The sequence below is a fragment of the Elephantulus edwardii genome, unplaced genomic scaffold (genome assembly GCF_000299155.1).
Source record: "Elephantulus edwardii isolate Elephantulus edwardi_28Jun2011 unplaced genomic scaffold, EleEdw1.0 scaffold00233, whole genome shotgun sequence".
NCBI lineage: Eukaryota > Metazoa > Chordata > Mammalia > Macroscelidea > Macroscelididae > Elephantulus > Elephantulus edwardii.
The window spans coordinates 66,903-90,410 of NW_006399983.1; the positions used below are offsets into that span (position 1 = coordinate 66,903).

Genomic DNA, 23,508 nt, shown 5'->3' on the forward strand with positions numbered 1-23,508 from the left:
GGAAGGCCCTCTATGAGGTGGATTGATTCAGTGACTGGGATAATTGGGATGGGAGTGTCAGGGACAGTGCAATTGGCACAGGACAGAGCGGAGTTTAGGGCTGTTGTACTGTTGTCGCTATGAGTCGCAGGCGACTCGACGGCACATAACAACAACAACAACAACAACAACAACAACATGTGAGTAGGTTAAAGCCACTTCATCCATGGATGAAGATATCAGAATGAAAAATAAGAATCTATTCAGCATTGAATGACATTCAAAAGCTGCATCTCAGACAAGGACTCTCATCTTGGATTCTTGCTACACACCAAAATAACAAACAAGTTGAAAATAAAAAAGGTTTTACAAAGTGACATCAAACAAATACTAACAAAAAGAAAGCAGGTACAATAATAATAACAAAATCAGGTAAAACTCTTATTGAAACTATTTAACTGAACATAGTGATTAAAAATCCAGCTTACTGTGATATGGCCTTATTATTCACATATGAACATAGACTTAAAGTATAAAGGAAAAATAACTGAAATTAACAAAGCAAGAGTTATCCAAGAGGTCTATTACATGTGTCCCTTGGATAGATTAAACAAATAAATTTTAAAAATAAAGACAGAGCTATTTTACACAATGAATTTAAGAAACTTATCTAATAGATAAGGAAGCCCTGGTGGCCTAGTGGCAAGAAGCTGCACTGCAATCTCCAAGGCACATGGTTCAAGGCCACCAGCTACTCCATGGGAGAAGGATGGGCAATCTCCTCCGATGTGATTAACTGCCTCTCAAAACCCACCACAGAGTCACTCATGAGTTGGTTCCGATTATAAAGTACACTACAACAATCTAATAGATACATAAAAATGTTGCATCCAGTTATTAACTCAATCCATTTTTGTCATATTGATTCTGACTCACAGCAACCTCCCACTGGCTTTCTGAATCCGTCATTCTTAAATGGAAGAAACTCTCATTTCTCTCTCCCAGAATGGCTGGTAGGTTCAGATTGCTAACCTTCTTAATCTACATGGGACAAATATACAAACTGGGTATTGTTCAGGCAACAACAGCACCAACAAAAATAACCTCTACAAATATAAAAGATTAAGTCAAAAAGTACACAGGCACAACTACAAGAAAATGGGTGAGAAATCAAGACTAGCATGCCAGTAAAAAGAAATTTGGAACTCTGAAAAACATTTCAAATAATTCGTTGGATAAAGTCACTGAAATTAAAAGTAATAATCTCTTCAGCAATGAATGACACTGGCAAATTGTATCTCAGACCTGAAGGATGAGGACAAAGCAGTACTCAGAGGACAATACCATGCCTGAGACACCTGAATTAGGAACGTGTGGGCAAGGAATAAACTATGTTTTCAACTTGTGAAACTAGGAAAAGAAGAATTAAAAAAAGAAGATAAATAACTGAGTGATTATAAATAAGAGTAATTAGTGAAACACACACACACGTGAGCGTGTGTATGCGCGCGCGCGTGTGTGTGTGTTTTAAGTGTTTCTGGGTAGAGATCGAGGTAAAAAGCACCAAAAAGGCAGAAAAATTTCATTCAAGAACATAAAAGAAATTGAGACACAATATATCCTAGATGGAAACTCGCAAAATCATAAAGGAGCCAACTCTCTCCAAAATAAATGCCCCAGTAGGGTATGTTTATAGGATTTATCCAAATAACCTAAAATATAATTATAATTAATAGCCAAGGAAAATTCTGAGCCAAGGAAACAAAAACACAAAACTCAAATATGAATAAAAACAAAACAATACCTAACTGATGTAAAAAGAAAACATACATAGTACTTAGGATATATTTATATCATAAATTGATAGCAGTTCAACCAAGGTGGTATAAGTCATGAAAGACAAACAGAATAAGACAGAATTAAGATTAAAGAAGAATCATTAACTTTAGTAAGCATAGCATTCTAAATCAGAAAGAACACAACAGGTAACAAGTTCATTTTGGAAGGGGAAATATTTCATTGGATCACTAGTTTGCATCATTCACAAAATTAAATTCCTGATGATCAAAGAGCTAAATGTAAAATAAAAAGCCAGACAGACAGGTAATTCACAAATGAGAAATAAGTATTGCGATGAGAAAGTCTGCTGTTAGGGACCTCTCCAGGGTACTGAGGAACAATGGTGTCAGTCTGGAGACTAAGGTGCACCTGATATAGGCCATGGTCTTTGCAATCACTTGCTATGCCTCACAGAGCTGGACAATGACTAGGGAGGATAGAAGGAGAATTGATGCCTTTGAGCTGTGGTGCTGGAGAAGAGTATTGAATGTGTCATGGACTGCTAAGAAAATGAACAGGTTCATCCTTGAGAGGGTTAAACCAGGTTGCTTCTTGGAGGCAAGGATTCTGAAGCTTCGTCTGACATACTTTGGACATGTTGCAAGGAGGAACTCATCCTTGGAGACAGACATCATGCTTGGGAGGGTGGAGGGACGTCACAAGAGGGGAAGACCCTCTATGAGGTGGATTGATTCAGTGATTAGGGTAATTGGGGTGGTGTGTCAGAGACAGTGAGGCTGGCACAGGACACAGACAGGTTTAGGGCTGTTGTACATAGGGTCACTATGAGTCGCAAATGACTCAACGGAACTTAACAACAACAATGGTCATATTAAAAAGCACTCAACTTCATAACTAACAATGAAAATGCAAGTTAAGTCTGTAATGAATACAAAACATTATTATTTTTTTTTTTACTTAAGAGTGGCTACAATGACGTTCAATAGCAACAGAACAGTAAACACACGTTAAACTTACTGCCACAGAATTAGTTCTGACTCACAGCGACCCTCCCTCAGATTTCAGAGGTTGTAAATAATGGGAGGGGAGTGTCCATCTTTTCCCATGGAAGAGTGGATTTGAACTGTCAAAGGCACACAGCCTTTTTTTGTTAGAAGTGCAACTGCCTCAGACTATGCCACCAGACCATCTAAATGTGTACATGTAACACAGATGTGTCTTACATACCTATCTACTCTGCTGACAGGAATTAAGTTACTATAATCCCTTTGTGGCTGGCAATTTGGAAGGCTATTTTTAAAAATGTTAAATGGCTATACATAATATCCAAACAATTCAACTGCCTTAACCTGAATAAATAAACACTTCAATACTTAAAGAGACATGAATCAGGAAGTTCATTTTAGCATCATTCCTATGAGTGAAAATAAATTGTGGTATATACTAAAATGGGATATTCTGGAGTACTTACAAAATCATTAACTAGAAAATGAAATGTTCACAAGATCTTCAGGGAGAATAAGGTGTGTAATATAGCTACAACATGGCATTGTTAAGCAAGCCAATGCCAAAATACGTGCACATATGGATGTACGAATGTGTGCATGTTTTTACAAAACAAAATGATGTTATAGAGACATGTGAAGCTGATATTAGTGGTTACCCTGGGACCTTATGGGATGAAGGAGGGTATGGCCAATGCGGTCTCTCAATGAATCCATAGGGGTTTGAGTTTTTAAAAAGAAGTAGAATATTCTGATGCAGTAATGTAATATTCGAATACCTGACCAAATGAAGGGTTAAGATTCCCTGAGTCACGGAGCTGCTAGAAGTCCAGCCACACTGGGTATGTGCAGTGTGAAGACAAGGCTCCTTTGCCCAAACGACACTGAATCAGAAGCCACTCTAAGGAGAGAGGGAAAAATAGCCAAAAATAGAGTCATCTCACCAGGAGAAAGGGGCCTCCTTCTCCACTCCAAAGGGCTGGCTAGAAATTCCAGAAGCCTCAGGCGGCATCGTTCAAAGGGAAGCTCACAGGGTCCTGTCGAGCATTATTCCAACATTCCTATGACTTTGCTCTGAGGCCAGAATCCCTCCCCAGAGCTGGATGACACCAAGGGTCAGGGCTATTCTGGAAAGCAGATACTATACACCGTGGAATGGCAGGTGTTTGACCTCAATGAGGTGGTGTACAGTAAAACTCCACCCTGGGTCTGCACAAACCATTCTTGGCTCCAGGAGAACAGCCCTTAGCCATATTTTTTTTTCCCTTTTGCCTTGAATTCCTCTTCTATGACATAAGAAATTAACAAGTTCCTGCAATGACTAATCGAATTTGTTTTAAAGCTCTGTTAGAGAGGCTGTACAATGGCAGATATTTCTGATCCAAGCCACGGTATTTTCAATTACTCTGTATGCATCTGAAAGTTGGACAATGAATAAGGAAAACTGAAGAAGAGCCAATGCCTTTTTGAACTGTGGCGGGTGGGGAAAGTAGTGAATATCCCACAGACTGCCAAAAGAACAAATCTGTCTTTGGAAGAAGTGTAACCTTAGAGGCAAGGAAGATGAAACTTCCCCTCACGTACTTTGGGCATGCTATCAGGAGGGACCAGTCCTTGGAAAAAGACACCCTGCTGGAAAAGGCAGACTCAGAGAAAGAGAGGTAGACCCTTAACAAGATGGATGGACACAGTGACTGTAACAATGGACAGAAGCATAGGGGAGATGGTAAGGTTGGCACAAGATAGTGTAAAGCTCCAATCTGCCGTTCAAACGGCCGCTTATGAGTCATAGTCAACTCGAGGGCACCTAACAACAACAACATTTGCATATGCTGAGAATATTTCCATCTCTATAGCACAGCCAACAAGGGGAACATCATGTAAATGGCATATAGCAGCAACAACAACACCTTAAGGGAATGAGCTGTTGGTCTTATGGCCTTGGGACCAGTCTTGGAGGTCATCAAAGTCAACTGGCATAGCATAGTCCACAAAATTATTTTCCACATCCTACTATGGTGAGTAGAGATCGGGGCCTTAGAAGATTGCCAGTAGCCTATCAGGTGCTCTCCCTCAGAGAGCTCAGAGGTCTCTCCCTCTCCAGAACCAAAAAGGAGAAAGAAAATCAAAGATGCACAGAAACAATTAGTTCAAAGGGCTAATGGACCACAATGTGCCCAAGACCCGGAGAACTAGATGATTCCCAGCTATTACTAATCAGTCGAGAAGGGATCACAGTAGAAAGTCCTGGACAGGGAGGCCAGAAAAATGTAGAACAAAACTCAAATACATAAAAATATCCAAGTTTATTGGTCTGATAAGAGACGGGTGAAACATCCAAGATTATGGCTGTCAGTTACCCTTTAAGCTTGAAACAAAACTCACCCTCACAGTACATTCACATGACAGAATACTATGCAGCACTCAGGAACAACAATTTTGAAAAATACCATATAATATGAGAGAGGATAAAGAGTATTATGCTGAGTGAGCTAATTTGATCTCATAAGGACAAATACTGCATATGATCATTATTGTAAATATAGGATTATTGGTAAAAAAAACAACACCCACCTCAAAAAACAAAACTCATCCTCACAACTCAACTCGCAGTCAAATAAATAGTGGCCAGGCCTGTAAGACGAACAATAGCACAGGGGAGGCATTCAATCCTTTGAGACATGGCAGAAAGGGGTGGAAGTGAGGAGAGGGGAGGAGGCAGTACAAACAATCCTATTTAAAAGGATGATGTTGAGAGGCTGATGTTGAGGGGAAGAAAACATTTAAAGACTATTACTGAATGCATTTGTTTTTAGGGTATTTCCACACTGATCACACACCAAGGAGTGTTAGACAGTTCACACTATTAGAAGCACAAACCTGTTGTTGTTATGCGCCATCGAGTCACTTGCGACTCATAGTGACCCTATGTACAACAACCCTAAACTATTCTCTGTCCTGTGCCAATCTCTCTGTCTCTGACACACCTACCCTAATTAACCCAGTCACTGAATCAATCTACCCCATAGAGGGTCTTCCCCTCCTGTGCTGTCCCTCCACCCTCCCAAGCATGACATCCTTCTCCAAGGACTGGTCCCTCCTTGCAACATGTCTAAAGTATGTCAGACGAAGCCTCAGAATCCTTGCCTCCAAGAAGCAGCCTGGTTTAACCCTCTCCAGCACAAACCTAGATTTTAAAAAATTCTTACATAACTTTGATATCAATCTGTATAAAATCTTCAGCACAGGGGTCATAAATCATTATCTGTTTATTAAAAGCCAGAGAGTAACTATTTTAGACTTTGGAGTTCATATGCCCTTGTCTCAACTACTCAAGTCAAGCAGCTATGCCATGGTATATATGTACATGAACAGGCATAATTATGTTCCAATAAAACTTTATTTATAAAAACAGACAGCAGGCCAGGTTTGGCTTGCAGGCTTGTTTGTCAACCTCTGTTGTAACAAAACAAATCAATTACAGAAAATAATTAAGAGTTGCATGACAAATCCTGTCAATTACAAATCTGTTTTATACAGACAGGATTTAGAGTAAAACCAATATTGAAAGTGGCAAATATGCTAACTTCTAAACAAGCACAGTACAGCGGTGGTGTTGTCAGCTGCCACTGGGTTGGCCTCTGACACAGGCAACCACATGCAAAATGGAAGAAGAGTGCCCAGTGCTAGGCTCTGATGTGGACTGGACCACTGCGATCCAGGGAATTTCCACTGGCTGAATTTTGGAGGTCTGCTGCCAGACTTGTTTTCTAGTTCTTTGTCTGGAAACACAAACTCACTGGAGTTGGAACCCACTCATAACTGACCCTCCAGCGGGTTTCTGAGGCTATAAATTGCACAAGAAGAGGTTGCCATCTTTTTCCTGCTGTGTCTTTGGTGGTGGATTCAAAGAGCAAGAGAAGTGTGGCTCTGCTAATCCCTGTTCAGTTTCAAAACAACCAACAAGTCTCCACTGACAGAAGGTGTGTGTATGAGATGCACTGGCTGTCAATCAACCCCTGGTCTGCTGCATGAATTACCTACACTCCTTGAGTTCTTTAACCATAATCACAACCTCACAGCCACTAGTAAGAAGAGTTTATATTGAAACAAGTGCTGTCATTCTCCAAACCTAGCTCAGTGCACCCACTGCCCCATGAGTTTCCCTGGTAAATATTTCTGGAACTCCGAGTCCTAACATTTAAACCCAATTTCCAGCTTCAGTACTAAAGACCAGAATGAAAAGTCCTAAAACTCTCTGCAGACACTTCATTCTAATTAGGGCACAGGGCCCATGGTCACTGATAGTTTCCTCACATGAGGCATGGCTGGGGTTTGACCCAGGTCAGCTCCCCAGTAAGTCTGTACTGGAAGCTTGAACTACAGTGATCAAAGGCTGCTTCAAGGTCAGATTCCTGCAGCAACAGCTAAGCAATGAAGGAAATACATCAGCCCCCTCAGCTGTATTCTTAGCCCCGAGCTGCATACCACTGAGCTAAGGGCTCGAAGAGGAAGAGGCCCTCCAACACGTACAGCTCATCTGCACCCAGTGCTGCTTCACTGCCAGCCTGGAGCCTCCCACCCCAGCTCCACCCAGCCCCACTCTCGGCAATGAACACAAGAACTGGGAAAAGCAGTTGCAAGAGAGGCCAAATATAATCAAGAAGACCAAGAGGCAAAGAGCAAGAAGGATGGAGATCAGCTGAGAGGTTAATTTGCATAGTGCTAGGCGATTGTCAAAACCCCATGATCCCCAAGACAAGACCCCCTACGCCCAAACTTTCCAAACCACTGTCATCAGACAACTTTCTATTTTCCTTATTTCTCAGGCTGAATGCCATTCCGGGAATAACTGAATCGCCAGCAAGCCCCCATCCTGAACAATGTGACCTCTGTCCTTCTGCTTCAGCCACCAGCTGAGCCTGTCAGAAATCACATGGCCCCAACCTTTTCCTCACCCAGGCCAGCTGGTGGCCTTGACATGGGGCTCAGGCCTCAGACTGACTCTTGCCATGAACTTGAAAGACAGTAAACCAGGAAGGCTTGCAACCTGCTGCCTGAAGCTCCCAAGGATGACAGAGACCAAATGGGGAGCTCTTTGAACACATAATCATGAAAGGCATTTTGACTAGAACAAAACTCAGGGCTGGGAATTCATGGCTTCAATGTCAAGGTCTTCTGGATAAACCTACTACAATCCTTCGATTAACCATTCTCCCAATTAAGAGTGGTACAAACGGTGGTACAACAAGAACAACAACAGCATTTGTTACCCTTTTCTTTTTGCAACTAACCAGAGTTAACATGTAACAGTGTGTTCTTTTAAATCATTAATTCAGAAATGTTTGAATACTTGCTGTGTATTACTTTAGATGCTGGGACCACAGAGATGAATAAGGCTACTTTACGATCTAACTGGAGGACACAAAAAACAAATGAAACACATAAGGTGCTGCTTTATTGGTTTGTGAAAAGCAACAAACAATATGGGATCTAGAATACATAATGCCTTGACTGCCATGTGTTGCGGTGGTGGTGTTACTGTGTGCCATCGAGTCAGAACCGACTCATAGTTGGCCCTCCAGCAGGTTTTCTCAGAAGCAGTTAATCACACGGGAGGAAATTATCCATCTTCTCCTTCAGAGCCACTGGCAGATTCTAACCACATGCTTTGAGATTGTGCCACAGATTCACAGCACAGATTCATGACCATATAGACACTAAGAATTTCTGGATTGGACTTTTATGTGTTTCTCTGGTGGTCTAGTAGAAAGAAGCTGTGCTGCAATCCCAAAGGTACACAGTTCGAAACCATGCTCTGCATGAGAAGGATGCACAATCTCCTCCTGTGTGATTTCCTGTCTCTTGAAGACCTGCTGGAGGGTGAGCTATGGGTTGGTTCTGACTCAGCAGCACACAACAATAACAAAGGGTGAGTGTGTTTGGCTACTAATAGAAAGGTTAGTGTTGTGAGTTCACCCAAAGGAGTCCTAAAGAAAGGTTTTGAAATCAACTTCAGAAAAAAAACAACAACCCCATGCTGGAAACCCACTGAGCAGCACTCCTTGAGCCCACATGCAGCAGTCCGGAGTCAGAGGCTGTATCAGCTGGTTTTGGCATCAGGAACCAGAACTGATTCATTTTCAAAGCCTAGTTTACATATGCAAATGGATAACCATAGTCTTCATTTGTTAATAAGTCTTTGGATTTGAAAAAAGGAATTTATCAGTCACTGAAGTTACTGAAGAATATTACACTGAAGCTTTGTGGAAACACAGGCGGTATGGCTGTCTCTCCTACGAATCTGTTCTTGGTGAACTGTCTTAACTGATACCATTTGAGAAGCTGGGCTTCATGAAGAAAAACGTTAAAAAAAAAAAAAAAGAAAAATGTTACATCAGGATCAGGGGAAGATGCATCAACAATCTGCATTATGCAGATAACCCAACTCTGCTTGCTGAAAATGAGGAGGACATGAAACGCTTGCTGCAAAAGATCAAAGTTTTCAACAAAAATCCTCACCACTGGGCAAACAGGCAGCATCATGAACGATAGAGAAAATATTAAAGTGTCAGGGATTTTATTTTACTTTATAATTGTGCACACAAGGCCAACCAAAACTGCTAAAAACCCAGGATCGAACCAGGGTCCTTTAGATTTTCAACCTAGCTCTCTCCCAACTGAGCTATTTCAGCTTCCTTTCATTATACTTCCATTCACAATCAACACCTTGGGTGACAGTAGTCAGGAAATCAAAGGATGCATTGCATTGAGAAAGTCTGCAGTCCGAAACTTCTCCAAAGTACGAAAAACAAAAATTATCTCAGTTTGAAGACTAAGGTGCACCTGACTCAGCCATTTCAATCACTCGCTATGCATCTAAGAACTGAACAATGACCAAGGATGAGAGAAGAAGAATCAATGCCCTTGTGCTGAAGAAGAGTACTTAACATCCCATGGATTACAAAAAGAATGAACAGATAGACTTTGGAGAAAGTGCAGCCAGAGTGCTCCCTGAAGGCAATGATGTCACCTCACATACTGTGGGCATGTTGTTAGGAGGGCCCAGTCCTTGGAGAAGGACATCATGCTTGGAAAGGAAAGAAAGGAAGATCCTCAACTACAGGGAAGAAGATGGTGGTGATAATCGTCAGAGATGGTGAGAATGATACAGGATAGGACAGAGATCAGATCTGTTGTTCACATGATCACTATGACACACTCTCAGTCATGTTGACAGGACATAACAACAACATACATGTACACACACACACACACACACACACACACACACACACACACATTTTGGAAGGAGTGGCATCTACTTCCTAAACAATATGCTTCCAGAAACTCTATGAACTTTAATAAATGTTGAAAGTTATAGAAAGTCTTCAGGCCTTTTGTTCATAGGGTTGTTATGAGTTGTGCCCGACTAGAAGGCAATCAACAACAACAACATACATACACACACTTGTATACTTAACTTTTCTATATGTATAGCTTTGGAAGGAGGAGTGGCATCCACTTCCATAATAGCTTGCCTCCGGAAACCCTATGAACCTGGAGAGAGGATGAAAGACACCCAAGCGTCAAGGACTCTCCTTCATAGGGTCACTATGAGTTGCCTGCAACTTGATGGCACTTAACAACAAACAACAATATGTATAACCTTAAAAAATTTCATGGTTTTCAAAGTAATCACCAGGATCAACTTATTAATATTATCAGGTAGTAATTTCTTTCTGAAGAACAATCTTTGAAATCAGTGTTTTGAAGAAGACATTCAGAAACACAAGATTTGCCATAGAAAACAGGGGTGGAGAAGAGAAAGTTAATTTTATTTGCCAGATTATCAGCTATGTGTTCAGACCTAGGTTTGCCCTCAAGATCTTTGGGCTTAAAAAGAATTCTCCATAAAACAGGTGCACTATGGTGGCCTAGTGGTAAGAGGCTGTGCTGCAATCCCAAAGGCACATGGTACAGATCCCACAGCTGCTTCACAGGAGAAGGCGAGACAACTTCCAACTGCTTCTGAAAACCCTCTAGAGGGTCAGCTATGAGTTGGTTCCAACTTGACTACACACACACAACAACAGCAAACCAGTCTTCTTTTTTATGCCAAAGTCTGTAAACAGTCTTAAAAGTAAAAACACCATCAGAAAGAACAGCCAACCATCCTATTCCACCTCTGTGAACCACTATTATGTCTGAAATGGAACTAATTAAATGGTCCCCCTGCCATTCTTTGAGGTTAGCATGCTCAAGGGATACAGAGGGTTACAGGAGAGAATAGTCATGTCTGAGGGGAAGAAAGTGAGAGAATTAAGTATCTAAAAAACAGCGGCCACTGAGTTGCCTACAACTCGCACCATGTCTGTCATGCATGAAGAGGACCATACTCGTCAGAGGGATTTCAGTGGCTCTTTTTTTTTTTTCAGAATTAGATCACCAGGTCTCTCTTCTGTGGTGTCTCTTGATAGACTCGAACATCCAACCTTTCAGTTATTCATTTGTACCACTCAAAGATTCCAGGAGAGGAAAGAATTTTCTTTGTTCTCAGTTCACCAAGTCCTGGCCTACCAAGTCAACAACTTGCCTGAACACACCGGAGGGCACGCTGTGGTCCAGACCTGCTACCTGGAGGGAGTGTCTCACAGAGTTGGGCCTTCAGAGAAGTCGCTCTGGAAGGAAGCATCATATAGAGAAGAGAAAACCCAAGAAAGATGGAACTGGGCATCACGTATTTGAAGAGCCATCACGTGACAGGAGGAGTGAAGTCCTTTGTTGCTGCCATGAGGGCACTACTGAGGCTTAAAGTCTTTGGAGATGAGCTGAAGCAATTTTTTAAAAATAATTTTAACGAACATTTACAGAGATTTTGGATTTCCATTCATTCATTACTGCACTTCTCTCCCCGCCCAGCCCTCCCCCACCCCACCCCAGTTCGCTCCTCTCTTTGAAAAGTAAAATAAAACACTCTCTCCCTGGTACACAATCCCCAACCTGCATACACAGCATGCTGCTGCCAGGCACAAAAACAAAAAAAAAAAACCCAAAACAAAAAACCAAACCCAGCCAGAAATGACTGAGTGAAGAGGAGACAGATTTTGGATAAAGATAGCAATTCCTTAGATAATATCTCACCGCATTCCTTCAGTGCTGCTGACCACTTCATCCCAGTTTTCTTTGCCCAATACTTCCTGTACCCACACTGAGTGCCCCAACTCTATTCTGGGCTCTCTTCTCTCCTTTTCGCCCTCCTCTCATCTGTGTCCAAGATATGTTTATTTCTGAAGAATAATCTTTTAAATCAGTGGTAGTACATGGTACCACTGTAGTACTATGGTAACATCATGTTACTACCTCTATCAACACACTCTTGAGTAAGATCTCCCTGATGTCCTATCCAAACCTACCGGCTGGCGTCTCTGATGGCTCAAGCATGAATGCCAATTTCTACTCTTTGCTGCCCATACTCAGTTTCTCCCTAGTTCTTCTCATCTTTGCCAAAATCCGCAGAAACAAATCCGTGACTTCTAGGACTGCTGTTGCTCTTAAATGCCATCGAGTTGCCTGCAACTCATAGTGACCCAATGTACAACAGCGCCGAAGCCTGCCTTGTCCTGAGCCAATCTCACGGACTCCCTCACACCTAACTCCCCCACCCCAGTTACTGTATCAATCCATCTCAAGCAGGGTCTTCCTCTCCTGTGCTGTCCCTCCACCCTTTTGAGCATGATGTCCTTCTCCCAAAACTAGAACCTCCTGGTCTCTTGCCCAAACCCTAATCATTGTCCCTAATCATTCTTTTCCCAAACCTTTCTCCAAATCCAGCATCAAACTCTGTCCTCACTCTGCTCTCCAAAGACTCCCCAGTCAAGCCTCCACCTACAGGTCTGGTGAGGGTTCAGCAACAAACTCTGCTAAGAGAGACTGCAGCTAAGTGAGTTATTAGTGTTCTTACCATTATGCTCCTGTCACTAGCATGCCAAGCCAAGGCTATCACCTCAGCCACCTCCTTGGTTGCCACATCTGCCTCTTCCCTAAATACTTCCTTTAACTAACACAGTCAGAATAGTCTTTAAAACAGAAGTCAAACCCTACCACCTCTCTGCATAAACCCTTCAAAGGTGTCCCAGCTGCCAGTCTCAGTACCTCACTCACAGAGGCCCTCGTGAGCTGGCCCGACCTCCTCCCCCGGCCTCACCTCTCCATGCCCTTTGGCCGCACACTTCACTTGGCCACAAAGGCATCTACATGTCACTTCTTTTCTACCTCAGCACCAACTATAACTCAAGCAGATTTGGAGAGCGTTGGAGCAGAACTGAGCTCCATGGGATTTCCAGAGGCTGATTTTTTTCAGGAATAGATCACCACAGAGCCTCCGGATGAATTAAAAACTCCAGGTGTTTGGTTATTAACCATGTGTGTTAACAGTCAATTACTAATGGTAGAATTCTCTTTCTCTGGTTCCTCAACACAGACTGGTCCCTCCCTGTCTTGTAGGCCTCATCTCTCAAAAAGCACCTTCCATGACCAGCCAGTTCCTCCTCCTGAGTTACTCTCGTCCTTTCATCTGATTTCTTCCCTGCACAGTAAAGCACTGCACACAAGGATTTCTTCTTAAAGGCGGAGTCAGAGACCTTACTTTCTTTTCAATTGCCATCTGTTGTTGTGTATTGTAGAGTCAGAACCAACCCATAGCTGACCCTCCAGTGAGTTTTCAGAGGTAATTAAATGCACAGAGGAGATCGCCCAGCCTTCTCAAACATATATACATATATAGAAATAGTTATGTGTTGTAGTTGTTGTGTACCATCGAGTCACAACCAACCCAGAGCTGACCCTCTGGCGGGTTTTCAGAGACAGTTAATCACACGAGAGGAGACTGCCCATCCTTCTCCCGCAGAGCTGCTGGTGGCCTTGAACTGAATGCCTTTGGGATTGCAGCGCAGCTTCTAACCACTCTGCCACCAGAGATATACATAAACAGATATATGTCATTCAATCATTACCAGCAAGTCAGAACCAACTCATAGTTGACCCTCCAGTGAGTTTTCAGAGACAGTAAACTTAACAGGAGGAGACCGCCCATCTCAAGGAACATCTGGTGGATTTGAACTGCCCACGTTTGAATTGGTAATGCAACTCTATACTCACTAGGCCAGCAGAGTTCTCTTCAGATATGTGCAGATCTATCCATATCTATCTAGACACACACATTAGTCAGTTCAAATTTTTTCACATATAGAACTTCTCTTCCACATTGCTGTCAAGTAGGAATTGATTCATAGCTGCCCTGTTGCTGCGCTTCCAAGACTGTAATCCAAGGCGGAGACAATGGCCTATTCCCCTCCCCCCAAAGAGCCACTGATAAATTTGAACCGGCAAAGAGGTGTGGACTTTGAGATCAGCAGTGAATGCCCTGTAACTATACCACCAGAGCTCTTATGTACAACTCAGTGATACCAATTACAGTCATCTCACTGAGCATCTCTCACCAACAATCTTTGCCAAATTGCATCCTCACAATATAAATTCACTGCTTACCACACAACGACTCCTTTCTCCCCATCCTCCTGACTCGTGACCACCAAGTCACTGTGAGGGACATGTTTTTCTTGTTTACATTCTGTGTACCTAGTTACAGAACAATGCCTGGTACACAAAATGTATCCAATAGCATCTTTGGAAGGAAAAGGAGTTTTCTTGAGAGGGGCTGACACAAGGTGAAGACATGGTGCGTATAGTGCTAAGGAGTCGCGACCTTCAAAAGGGGGTGGGAGATGGACTACTGGCCTTCACACTGTCCACACGGGGAGTCTGTGTGTAGGCTGAGGACTGCACACACTAGGAAGGTCTGGTCACATACCCCCTCAGACCCCCCCACACCCTCTCCCATCTACAACTTCAGGCATTACTATGGCCAATGGCTGCTCCTGGAATGTAAGAGATGATTTACAGTTTTGGTGAAATCCTGGGTTTGCAATTTAAAATTTTTAAAATGCAAAGAGTAGATACTTCAAAGGAGCCCTGGTAGCACAGCGTATAGCGAGTTGCACTGTTCTCTCCGGCGGTTCAGATCCAACAGCAGCTCCCACGCATTTTACAAGCCTCTGAAACTAACGTGCTGGGGGATCAGCTATGTGCCCATTCCAGCTCAGCAGCAATGATCTGAGCTGAGTTGTTGAAATGCTTCAAGGGTCATCTGGCGTGAAGCTGAGTTAAAACAAGTATTCTGATTGCCTCCAGGATATTGACATTTGATGAGAAACATTCTTAGGGTTGAAATGTCAGCATCAAGGCTCCACAGGCCGAGATCTCCCAGGCCCTGCAGGGCTCCAGTTTCCCACAAGGCCTGTACCATCAAGAGCCGTTACTTGGGTACATATTTCTTACTCTGGGTTGAGCCAGAGAGCCAAGAAACTGTTAAACTGCAAAACACAAAGCCACAAATGCAGAGAGCCCGCTGTAATTTCTATAAAATGCCTACCTGTTCAGCCAAAAAATGAGCAAATTGTCAGGTGCCCGGGGGTGAATCCTGCCTCAGGAGAACCTGTGTGTTAGAAGAGAACTGTGCCCTCCAGAGGTGGTAAGTACAGAGTTCAGGAGTGATCACTGGGCCTGTCCCCCAAGGTTCCCCTGGAGGGGACGCAAGCCTTTTGGTTAGCAACCTAGCAACCGAGCCTGGAAGCCATCTGCATCACAGGAGGGCTCCTGCCCCACAGCACCTCTTCTGAGGGCCTAGTATACCCAGATCTTTTGTGAGAGGCTCTCAGGTCACTCTTGCCTTTTGGTGCCTTCAAGGGTGTCAGACATATGACATATGATCAAAGAAAAGCTCTTGGTAGAATGATAAGGGACAGGTGGAAGGAAGGATAAAAGGTTAAAAAGAAGAGAGGGAATCCTGAGATGCAAAGTGACCCATGTTGTCCAGAAGAAAGTGAAGGGAAATGGCGAGTGAGATATAAAGGATGATATAAAGACATAAAGGGAGAGGATGGCATAGGTAGATTTCTAGGGAAGGATAAAGGCTGATCTCAAGAGATTGGTGCTGGAGGGGCACAAGCTACAAGGTAGCAAGATCTCTGTCAGTTTCACAGGACCACATATCAATCCTGGGTTGCCTTCTTTCAGGCTTCTTTCAAATGAGAGAGAAGTAAATGATCTCATTCACTGTCAAAGTGGTCCTTAACTGAACCCCATGGATGTCCTTGCCAACTATACATCCCTGCCCTCTGCTTTTGCTTCAGGCCATGTCCTTGCCTTGACTGGGAATATCCTCTCCATTTAAATCTCACCCATCCTCTGGAGGGAGGGTTACATTCTATCTCCCATTCAAAACCTGCATCCACTTTCTCCCCTGGACTCTGGCACGTGGACTGTAAGCATGCCCCGCTTCTTGGGCACCTTGGCCTATGTAACCTTCACTATTCATCTTGGTAGACCAGTCTTCTGATTTCTCCATGAGACGTGGGACTATCAAAGACAAGGTCCAGATTTTGCAAGCCCTTGCATTTGCAAGATCCAAGAACATTCAATAAAAGGTCATGATGAATGGACCTCTGCCAAGACACCTTCACCCTGGTCCACATCCAGATTAAGAGGGTCCAGAAATGACCGTGGGAAAGGAGAAGACAGGCAGAGTTGAGTTAGTAAAAACTCTAAAGCCATTTCCAAGCAAAGAAAATGTTTCAAGAAAGATCTGATGTGCATCCTTCAAAATACATAACTCTGAGGTTTTTAGACTGACCATCAGGAAGTTCTGATGACCAGGTGGGAGTTACGCTGGTCACCAAAGGTGAGCAGTTTGAATCCACTTGGTGCTCTGAAAGAGAAAGACCAGCAATCTCTTCCCATGCACTTCACAGCCTCTGAAGACCCACTCAAGGGTCAGCAATGAATAGGTTCCCAGTGACCACAATGAGAAAGGGACTGTCACATGGCACAAGGTCAGAGGAAGCCATGCCTACAGTTCAGTACAGAGCAATTGGAACAGGGGTGCCTGAAGGGATGCTGTGACAGGGCCCACATGTATATGGCGTGTCTGCCTGCTCCTTGGGCACATGGCTGGTATTGCCTTCACAATGATTCATCCTTTGTAACACAATATTCGCTAATCAGTATCAACAACAAGCTATTTTGGATTCCTTAAATTAAAGTATATGACAAACATTCAATAACCAAATCCAAACAAAGTAAATGGTTTCTAACTTGTGGAGCCCACTTTTAAATTTTTTGCCAATGTGTCAATTTGCAATTTCTATTGTATTTTTTCCACGTTACTTTCCATACCAATTGTTAAATCCCAAACAACCAAAGCTGTCACACATGATCCTGTATTTCAAACGGAAGTTACATGTAACCCCAGACTCTTCAAAGATGCCAGCAAAGGCGGTGACTATAGCTGGAAAGGCTGAAACAGAAAACTCTAATTCCCAAGAGGCCCTAGTTTAAACAAACCACTGCGCTTTTTAAAAGGTCTGACCAGATTTCCTCAAAATGCCCTTAGTGGGAACAGTGAGATGACAAGATGTAGAGGTACATATTCCCTGGAATGTCCACAGAAACCAGCCAGCAAAATTCAAAAGCAACAAGAAAGGCCCCTGGAGTCACTGTAAGTAAAGCTTAGAGAGCAGAGCACACGAGCTACGTGTGAGTGATAAGAAGGTCTCTGATTAAAAGGTGCTGTTACATCAATGTCGACTCCAGGTGTTAAACAGGCAGCTCTGACCTGGAACCCACCAGCAACCCTGCTGGAGGGAACACACCCGGCAATGTGCTGCTGGTAAGATGGCAGCTCAGGACACTGTACGGGGAGGGTCTAGTTTATAGAGGTGCCGCGAATCCAAATCCTCCTGATGTACACCACAAGACCTCTTCAAGATCTCGGGGCAGCACTGTCAGTCTGTACTGGCTGCTAACCTAAAGGTCAGTGATTTGAAGGCACCCAGCAGCTTCAAAGAGATGGCAGCCAGGAACAGGCTTACGGAGCACAGGAGAGCTGTCACACCTGGGGTCACCAGGCGGTAGAATTAACTCCCGTTGCAATGTCTTCATTTGCAGGGATTTTTTTAGAGGGTGGTGGTTGAAATGGTTTTGCTGTGCAGTTCCCCTTTGGAGTCTCCGGGTGGAGTCATGATTAACAGGCTCCATGGCTAATCCAATGGTTGGCAGTTTGAGTCTGCCCAGAAGCACCTTGGAAAAAAGGCCTAGGGACCTACTTCTGCACATTCAGTCCCCGGTACTAAGCTAGTTGTCTGGTACACCATGAGTTTGAGCAGCTGATTTTATTTTCCATATGTGGGAGTTTAACACATCTTTGAGATCTGCTTCTGGGACAGATTACAACAGAAAGTAACAGAAAGTAACAAGCCAAGAGGCAAACAGGCTTTCCTCCCTGCATCAGTTTTGAGCACAACTGAGAGAGCTGTTCCTCTACCTCCTCACTTCTATTGATACACAGCTAATGTTTCAGCACGGCCACCCAAACGCTACACTTGTGGACCTGAGAGTCCAGGATCTCAGGCCAGTAGCCGCCTGGAAATGGTGCCTGCAGAAACTTATAAGAAAGGCTCGGGCTCCATTCCTACCTGTGGCCACCAGGTGACAGTAGCGAGTAGGGAGCCGCCCATCCAAACAGGATGCTGTGGCTTTGGGGAGAAGCAACGCAATGGCCACATCACAGGCACTCAGAAAATAACTCATTTACTTTGTTGCCAACTCAGCATACAAAGTCACTATGCATCCCTCTGGATGGCTTTTATTCCACACTCTCCACATAGAAAAGATAAGGCCTGCTCATATCAATTAAGGACTTGGTCTTTTTCTTTTCTTTTCTTTTTTTTTTTTTTCCTGGAAAGAAAAAGTTTAAAGCAGGATTTTCTGCTGCATTAGGAGAAGGAAGAAAATAGTTCTTGACTATCCTCCTGCTATAGACTGCCCAAAGGCTATCTAGGCTATTTTTGTTCATCCTGACATTTAAGATATTTGTTTGTGATAATCCTTCAGTGGCAAGGTTGGGTCTTAGGTCTGTAGAAAAAGGAATCTAGCAAAGAGTTTGAAGCATGCAAAACCTGACTCTAAGTGTGCTTCATTTACTGAGCTGGAGCTAAGCCAGTTTCTCTTCCTGGGCAGAGCATCTTCTGTAGAGATACTGGATTTCTGAATTGTTGGAGCAACATTCTGAGCTATGACTTGGCAGTGTTTTAAACCTGAGAGGCCAAGTTCTAGCAATAAGTACAGCTACCTTGTTCTTCCAGCTGAGAAGGAACCCAAGTCTGTGGCGAGGCGGGCCTGCTGGGGTCCCGTCTCACATCTATGTCACCACAAGCACCTCGCAGCTCCCAACGAACCCCTCACTTAGTTAACCCTGCTTCTGAACATGCAAAGATGCAAGCTGTAAGGAGCACCCATGTCTATGCACATTTGGCACCTTCCCTGTAAACTCTGCCTCTTAATTTGAATCCAATTAAGTCTGCATTCCAGTATCTTACAAGATGGACACAATCTCTAAAGTGAAGAACACTCCCTAAGATCAGTTAACAACAAAAAAGCGAAACATTACTATAGACTCTATCCAGATTAATAAAATTCTCATGTATCATAGCGGAAATGGGCTTCACAGGGCACTCAACCCCAGGGATGGATTTCCAGGATCCGCTAAGGGCTTTGCAAATAGCTTCTCAGCTCCATTTGCAACAAAGAAGCACTGCAAGCTTTTTAAGCTAAGTGGCACAATTGAGGTCTGAGACTGGAAAGTCAGTCTTGTACCTGGAGGACCAAATGGAAAGTCAGCCATCCTCATCCCACTTCCTCACAGTAGAAAGGGCTTTGTAAATACAGACAGCTAGCAATAAGAGAGGAAGGGTACAGCACACCTCCCAATGGAGACTAAGTGTAGTCATTATGCCACCTTTGCTATTTGCCCTTGCCAACATTTTTCTACTGGAAAACAGCAAACAAAATTCACACTAAAAGCATTTCTTTAGGTGTGAGAATGTGCATTTGCACCCAAGAGTTCAGCATCTCAGCTGTTCAGCTATGAAACAAGATTCATAGCTCCCTGCAGTATGTGAGTCCAGCCCAAAAGCAACATCCTTCTTGTTGGTATCTTCCACAAACAAGTGCTTCCAGCTCTCCAGTGAGAACTGGTCACAGACACACATGGACAGCTCACGGAGGGAAACATGGGTCTCACCGTTTGGCGATGATGAGAAGCAGTGGTGGACGGTGCTCATAGAAGAAGTGGTACAGTTCTGCCAGAGGTCAGTCGCATATCCGTGACCCTGGAGCCATTGCTGGAAAGAACCAAACATCCTGAGTTAGGGGAGCAGGTAGGGTAGAAAGACTTAAAGAAGGCAAGGGGAGCTTCATCTATAAATGGACAAGGCCTGCCACTGCCCAGGGTTGGAAGGACTGAAACTGCTCCCTGGTTAAGCCCAGAGAAGTGTCAGAGAAAGAAGAAAGGCCTTGCCAGGGGGCTCAGAGCCAATACTTTGTAAGTAAAAAGCATTCTGTAAACAGCCACAGGAGAAGACAATATGATCGCAACTCAAGACACCTCCAGAGAAGTCCTTCTCTTACTTACTCCCAACCTAGGCAAATCCTGCCCCAACCTACTACTTTCTTGGTGATAAAAATGAGCAGATGATAAAGACTCAGGAAGTGATTTGACCTTGGCTGTAACAGCTTTAAGATAGGCCAGTCCCAGGCAGAACATCCATGTTTGTGTAAAACATTGAGAATTGAATATGTCACAGTGAGAAATGCTTTGAGTAGTTATGAATTAGTTTTCATTCACAAGTTTCTTCTCAACATCTTAGTTAAAAGCTAGGTGGACTCACAGACATTATTATAGAGGAAGGAAATAGGCCCAGACACTTCTGCAGGGCAGGTGCTACAGAAGAAGACGCTATGATCTCAACTCAAGACACCTCCAGAGAAGTCCTTCTCTTACTTACTCCCAACCTAGGCGAATCCTGCCCCAAACTATTACCTTTCTGGGCCCATTTCCTTCCTCTATAATAAAGCTGTTACAGCCAAGGTCATATCACTTCCTGAGTCTTTATCATCTGCTCATTTTTATCACTAAGAAAGTTTAAGGTCAACTAATGGAGAGTTTTATATCACAGGTTATTCCAGCGACCTGTTCACACTAGTGGAGATTATATTAACAAGTTTCTGTGTCCATAACACAAACCTGGCAAATGCCTTGAAATGCCCCACAAAAGCAACTTTCACTTTGCAGTTTGAACTCTTAATGGACGTTTTCTAAACTAAGCTGACTTGTAATCTTTGATATGCTAAGAAAATAAATAGAAGCCATCATAAATAGGTGTCATTTCAGACCTTAACAAATCTGCATCAAGAGAATGCTGGCCAGTCAAGTCTTAGCCCTCTTACAAGCCAATAACCAGTTGAATAGTCAGGTTAAGTAACTCAAGCCTGTGGACCCCATCCAGCTCAGCGCTTGTTTCTTCCCCAGGGTAAATTGCCTTTGATTTATCCAAAACATCTGGGAAGGAAGAGCGTGCCAGAAGTTGCAAAACTTTCTGGAGCGTTAGAGACTCAACTTGGCTGGCAAATAACAAGGCAGTCCTGGGCCAGGAGGAAGGCTGACAAGGATCCACTGGGACGAACTGATGGTCGCTCAAAGCTCGCCATGCCTCAGGCCAGCCTGCTCTGAGGCGCCCTGTCCACCCCGCCGGCTGCCCAGCACTCACGCTGACGATCGTGGACACGAACAGTAGCACCAGCACAACGACGTGGAGGATGATGATGCCGAGCAACAGGAGCAGCATTCTGGCGGAAAGTTTTGCTCAGCGGAGGATCTGCAGCGCAAGAGAGGGGAAACCGGGCATGAGGCCGAGCGCCCGCCGAGAGGGGGCAGCAGCGGCCCAGGAACCGGCGCGCCGCGCCAGCCTCCGAACCATCTACGCGTTTGGAACACAACCCGCAGTGCGCGCTCTTCTCAGCCACCCCCGGGGGGGGGGGGGGGGGGGTGGAGGGGTTTCCAGCATGGCAAGCAAAGGGTCTGAGCTCTTCTAGCGGGCAACCCGACTTGGGAAGAGGACAGTCTGAGGAGTGTACATGTTAGCTAAGACTGGGTTCACCTGGCGAGGAGAGGATGGAGGACTGACACCCGGAGGTCTGCGACAGAAGGCAGTAAGGGACACCGGCCAGATGGTGTGGGACAAAGCGCCAGAAAGAACTGTTTCCCAGACCCCAATGCTGAACATTCCGTTAGGCTCCAAATTTCCGCTCAGTTTCGCCGGCCCTGGGGAGCGATCCTAGCCAGAGTTAAGCTGGTGCAGACCCGGGAGATGGTGCCCAAACCGGGGGAGTGTGGAGAGGAAGGAACCGCCTGAGGGCTGCCCGGTCCTGAGCTCTCCGCCCACCGCGCGCGGCTCATGCAGGACCCGGGGAGGGCCCGGCCTGCTCCCCGAGCGCCCCACGCTCCGCGCGCTTCCGCGGGCCTGGCTGCGCCCCGGGCGCGGAGAGCCCGCCAAGGTCCTAGCCCCTGACCCCCTATCCCTCTAAGCTCCGGTGGGGCCAGAGGCCGCGCTGCCTGCAGGGCAGGAGAGGGTGGAGAACTGAACACATGGGGAGCTGCAGCCGGTAAGAACTCGCAGGAAGTTTTCTATCAGAAGCCCCCTGGCCTTAGAGCCCATAATTTTACCGATTGCGACCTTCTGTGTAGGGCCGTGAAAAACCTGACGTGTCTCAATGGACTGGGCCGCTTTAGGTCAAAGTCTTGGGACTTGGGAAACGGCATTTTAAAAGTCAGTTTGGAAAGTGCCCCGTCCCATGGTCCTCCCTCACTTTTCAAGGAACTCTGGAATGTACGGAAAGATAGAAGCCAGGTTTTCTCAAACTTCCCAGAGGATGTGATTTATCCCTTATGACTCCAAGTGCCGGCAAAGGACAGTGAAAGAGCGCCCAGGCAGGTGGTTAGAAAACTGGGGGAGGCACAGGGGCCCAGTCTCTCCACCTAAGCTGGACACGACAAGCAGGGCTTCGCCACTGCGTCCAGGCAAAAACGGCGCAGCCCTGACTTTAGTCCCGACACCACCGCCGCCAACCGCATCGCAGAGGGTCTGGAGACAGCAAAGGTGCTCCCTGAAGTAGCGATGCTTCCGACGAGACAGTGGACCACACAGTGGTTCCACACAGGACGCTGGGGGTCCGGCCATCCCAGCCCTCTCCGTCCTTCCCAGCACCAGAGAGGAAGGTGCCCACGCTTCTCCAACTCCATCACTCCCTCCATCAAAGCACTTACAGCGCAAAAGAACTGTGGTCCCGGATCGGCGGAGTGGCCTCAGACACAAACTCGGGTGCGCTCACTCGCAGCTGGCGTGCACACAAGCAGGGCACTGTGGCTGCGCGCGCGCGAAGCGAGGGGCGAGGGGGAGGCTCCGGCGTTCCCCTTTAACGGGAACAACGCCCTGTTTGCGTTGCTGCAGCTGGGTGTGTCCAGGGGCCGCCGGTGCGGGAGGGCGGGACTCCGAGCGAAGGGAGGGAAGGGTGGAGGGAGTGCTGGAGACAATTACCCGCTCTGAAGGGCGTCCCGGGAAAAAGTCGACCTCTTACGAGATACTAAGACAGCCGAACCTCCTCACCTCCCACTTCCTCCCGCTCGCCTGAGGGCAGGGAAACCAACGGCTGACCAATAAAGTGGCCCCTCCGCCTCCCCACCCCCTCTCCAGCCCACGTGGGAAAAGCC

General features: G+C 45.1%; 1 protein-coding gene across 1 annotated transcript in view; it reads right to left on the reverse strand.

The window, feature by feature from the left end:
• PMP22 (peripheral myelin protein 22) overlaps positions 1 to 21,586 on the reverse strand; it is a 38,189-nt gene extending 16,603 nt beyond the window's left edge. The window contains exons 1-2 of the mRNA XM_006898555.1: positions 21,509 to 21,586; positions 19,984 to 20,083 (exon numbers count right to left, since the gene is read on the reverse strand). Of these exons, the coding sequence (XP_006898617.1) occupies positions 19,984 to 20,083; positions 21,509 to 21,586 (178 nt within the window). The remainder of the gene's footprint in view (positions 1 to 19,983; positions 20,084 to 21,508) is intronic.
• Positions 21,587 to 23,508: the final 1,922 nt, after the last annotated feature.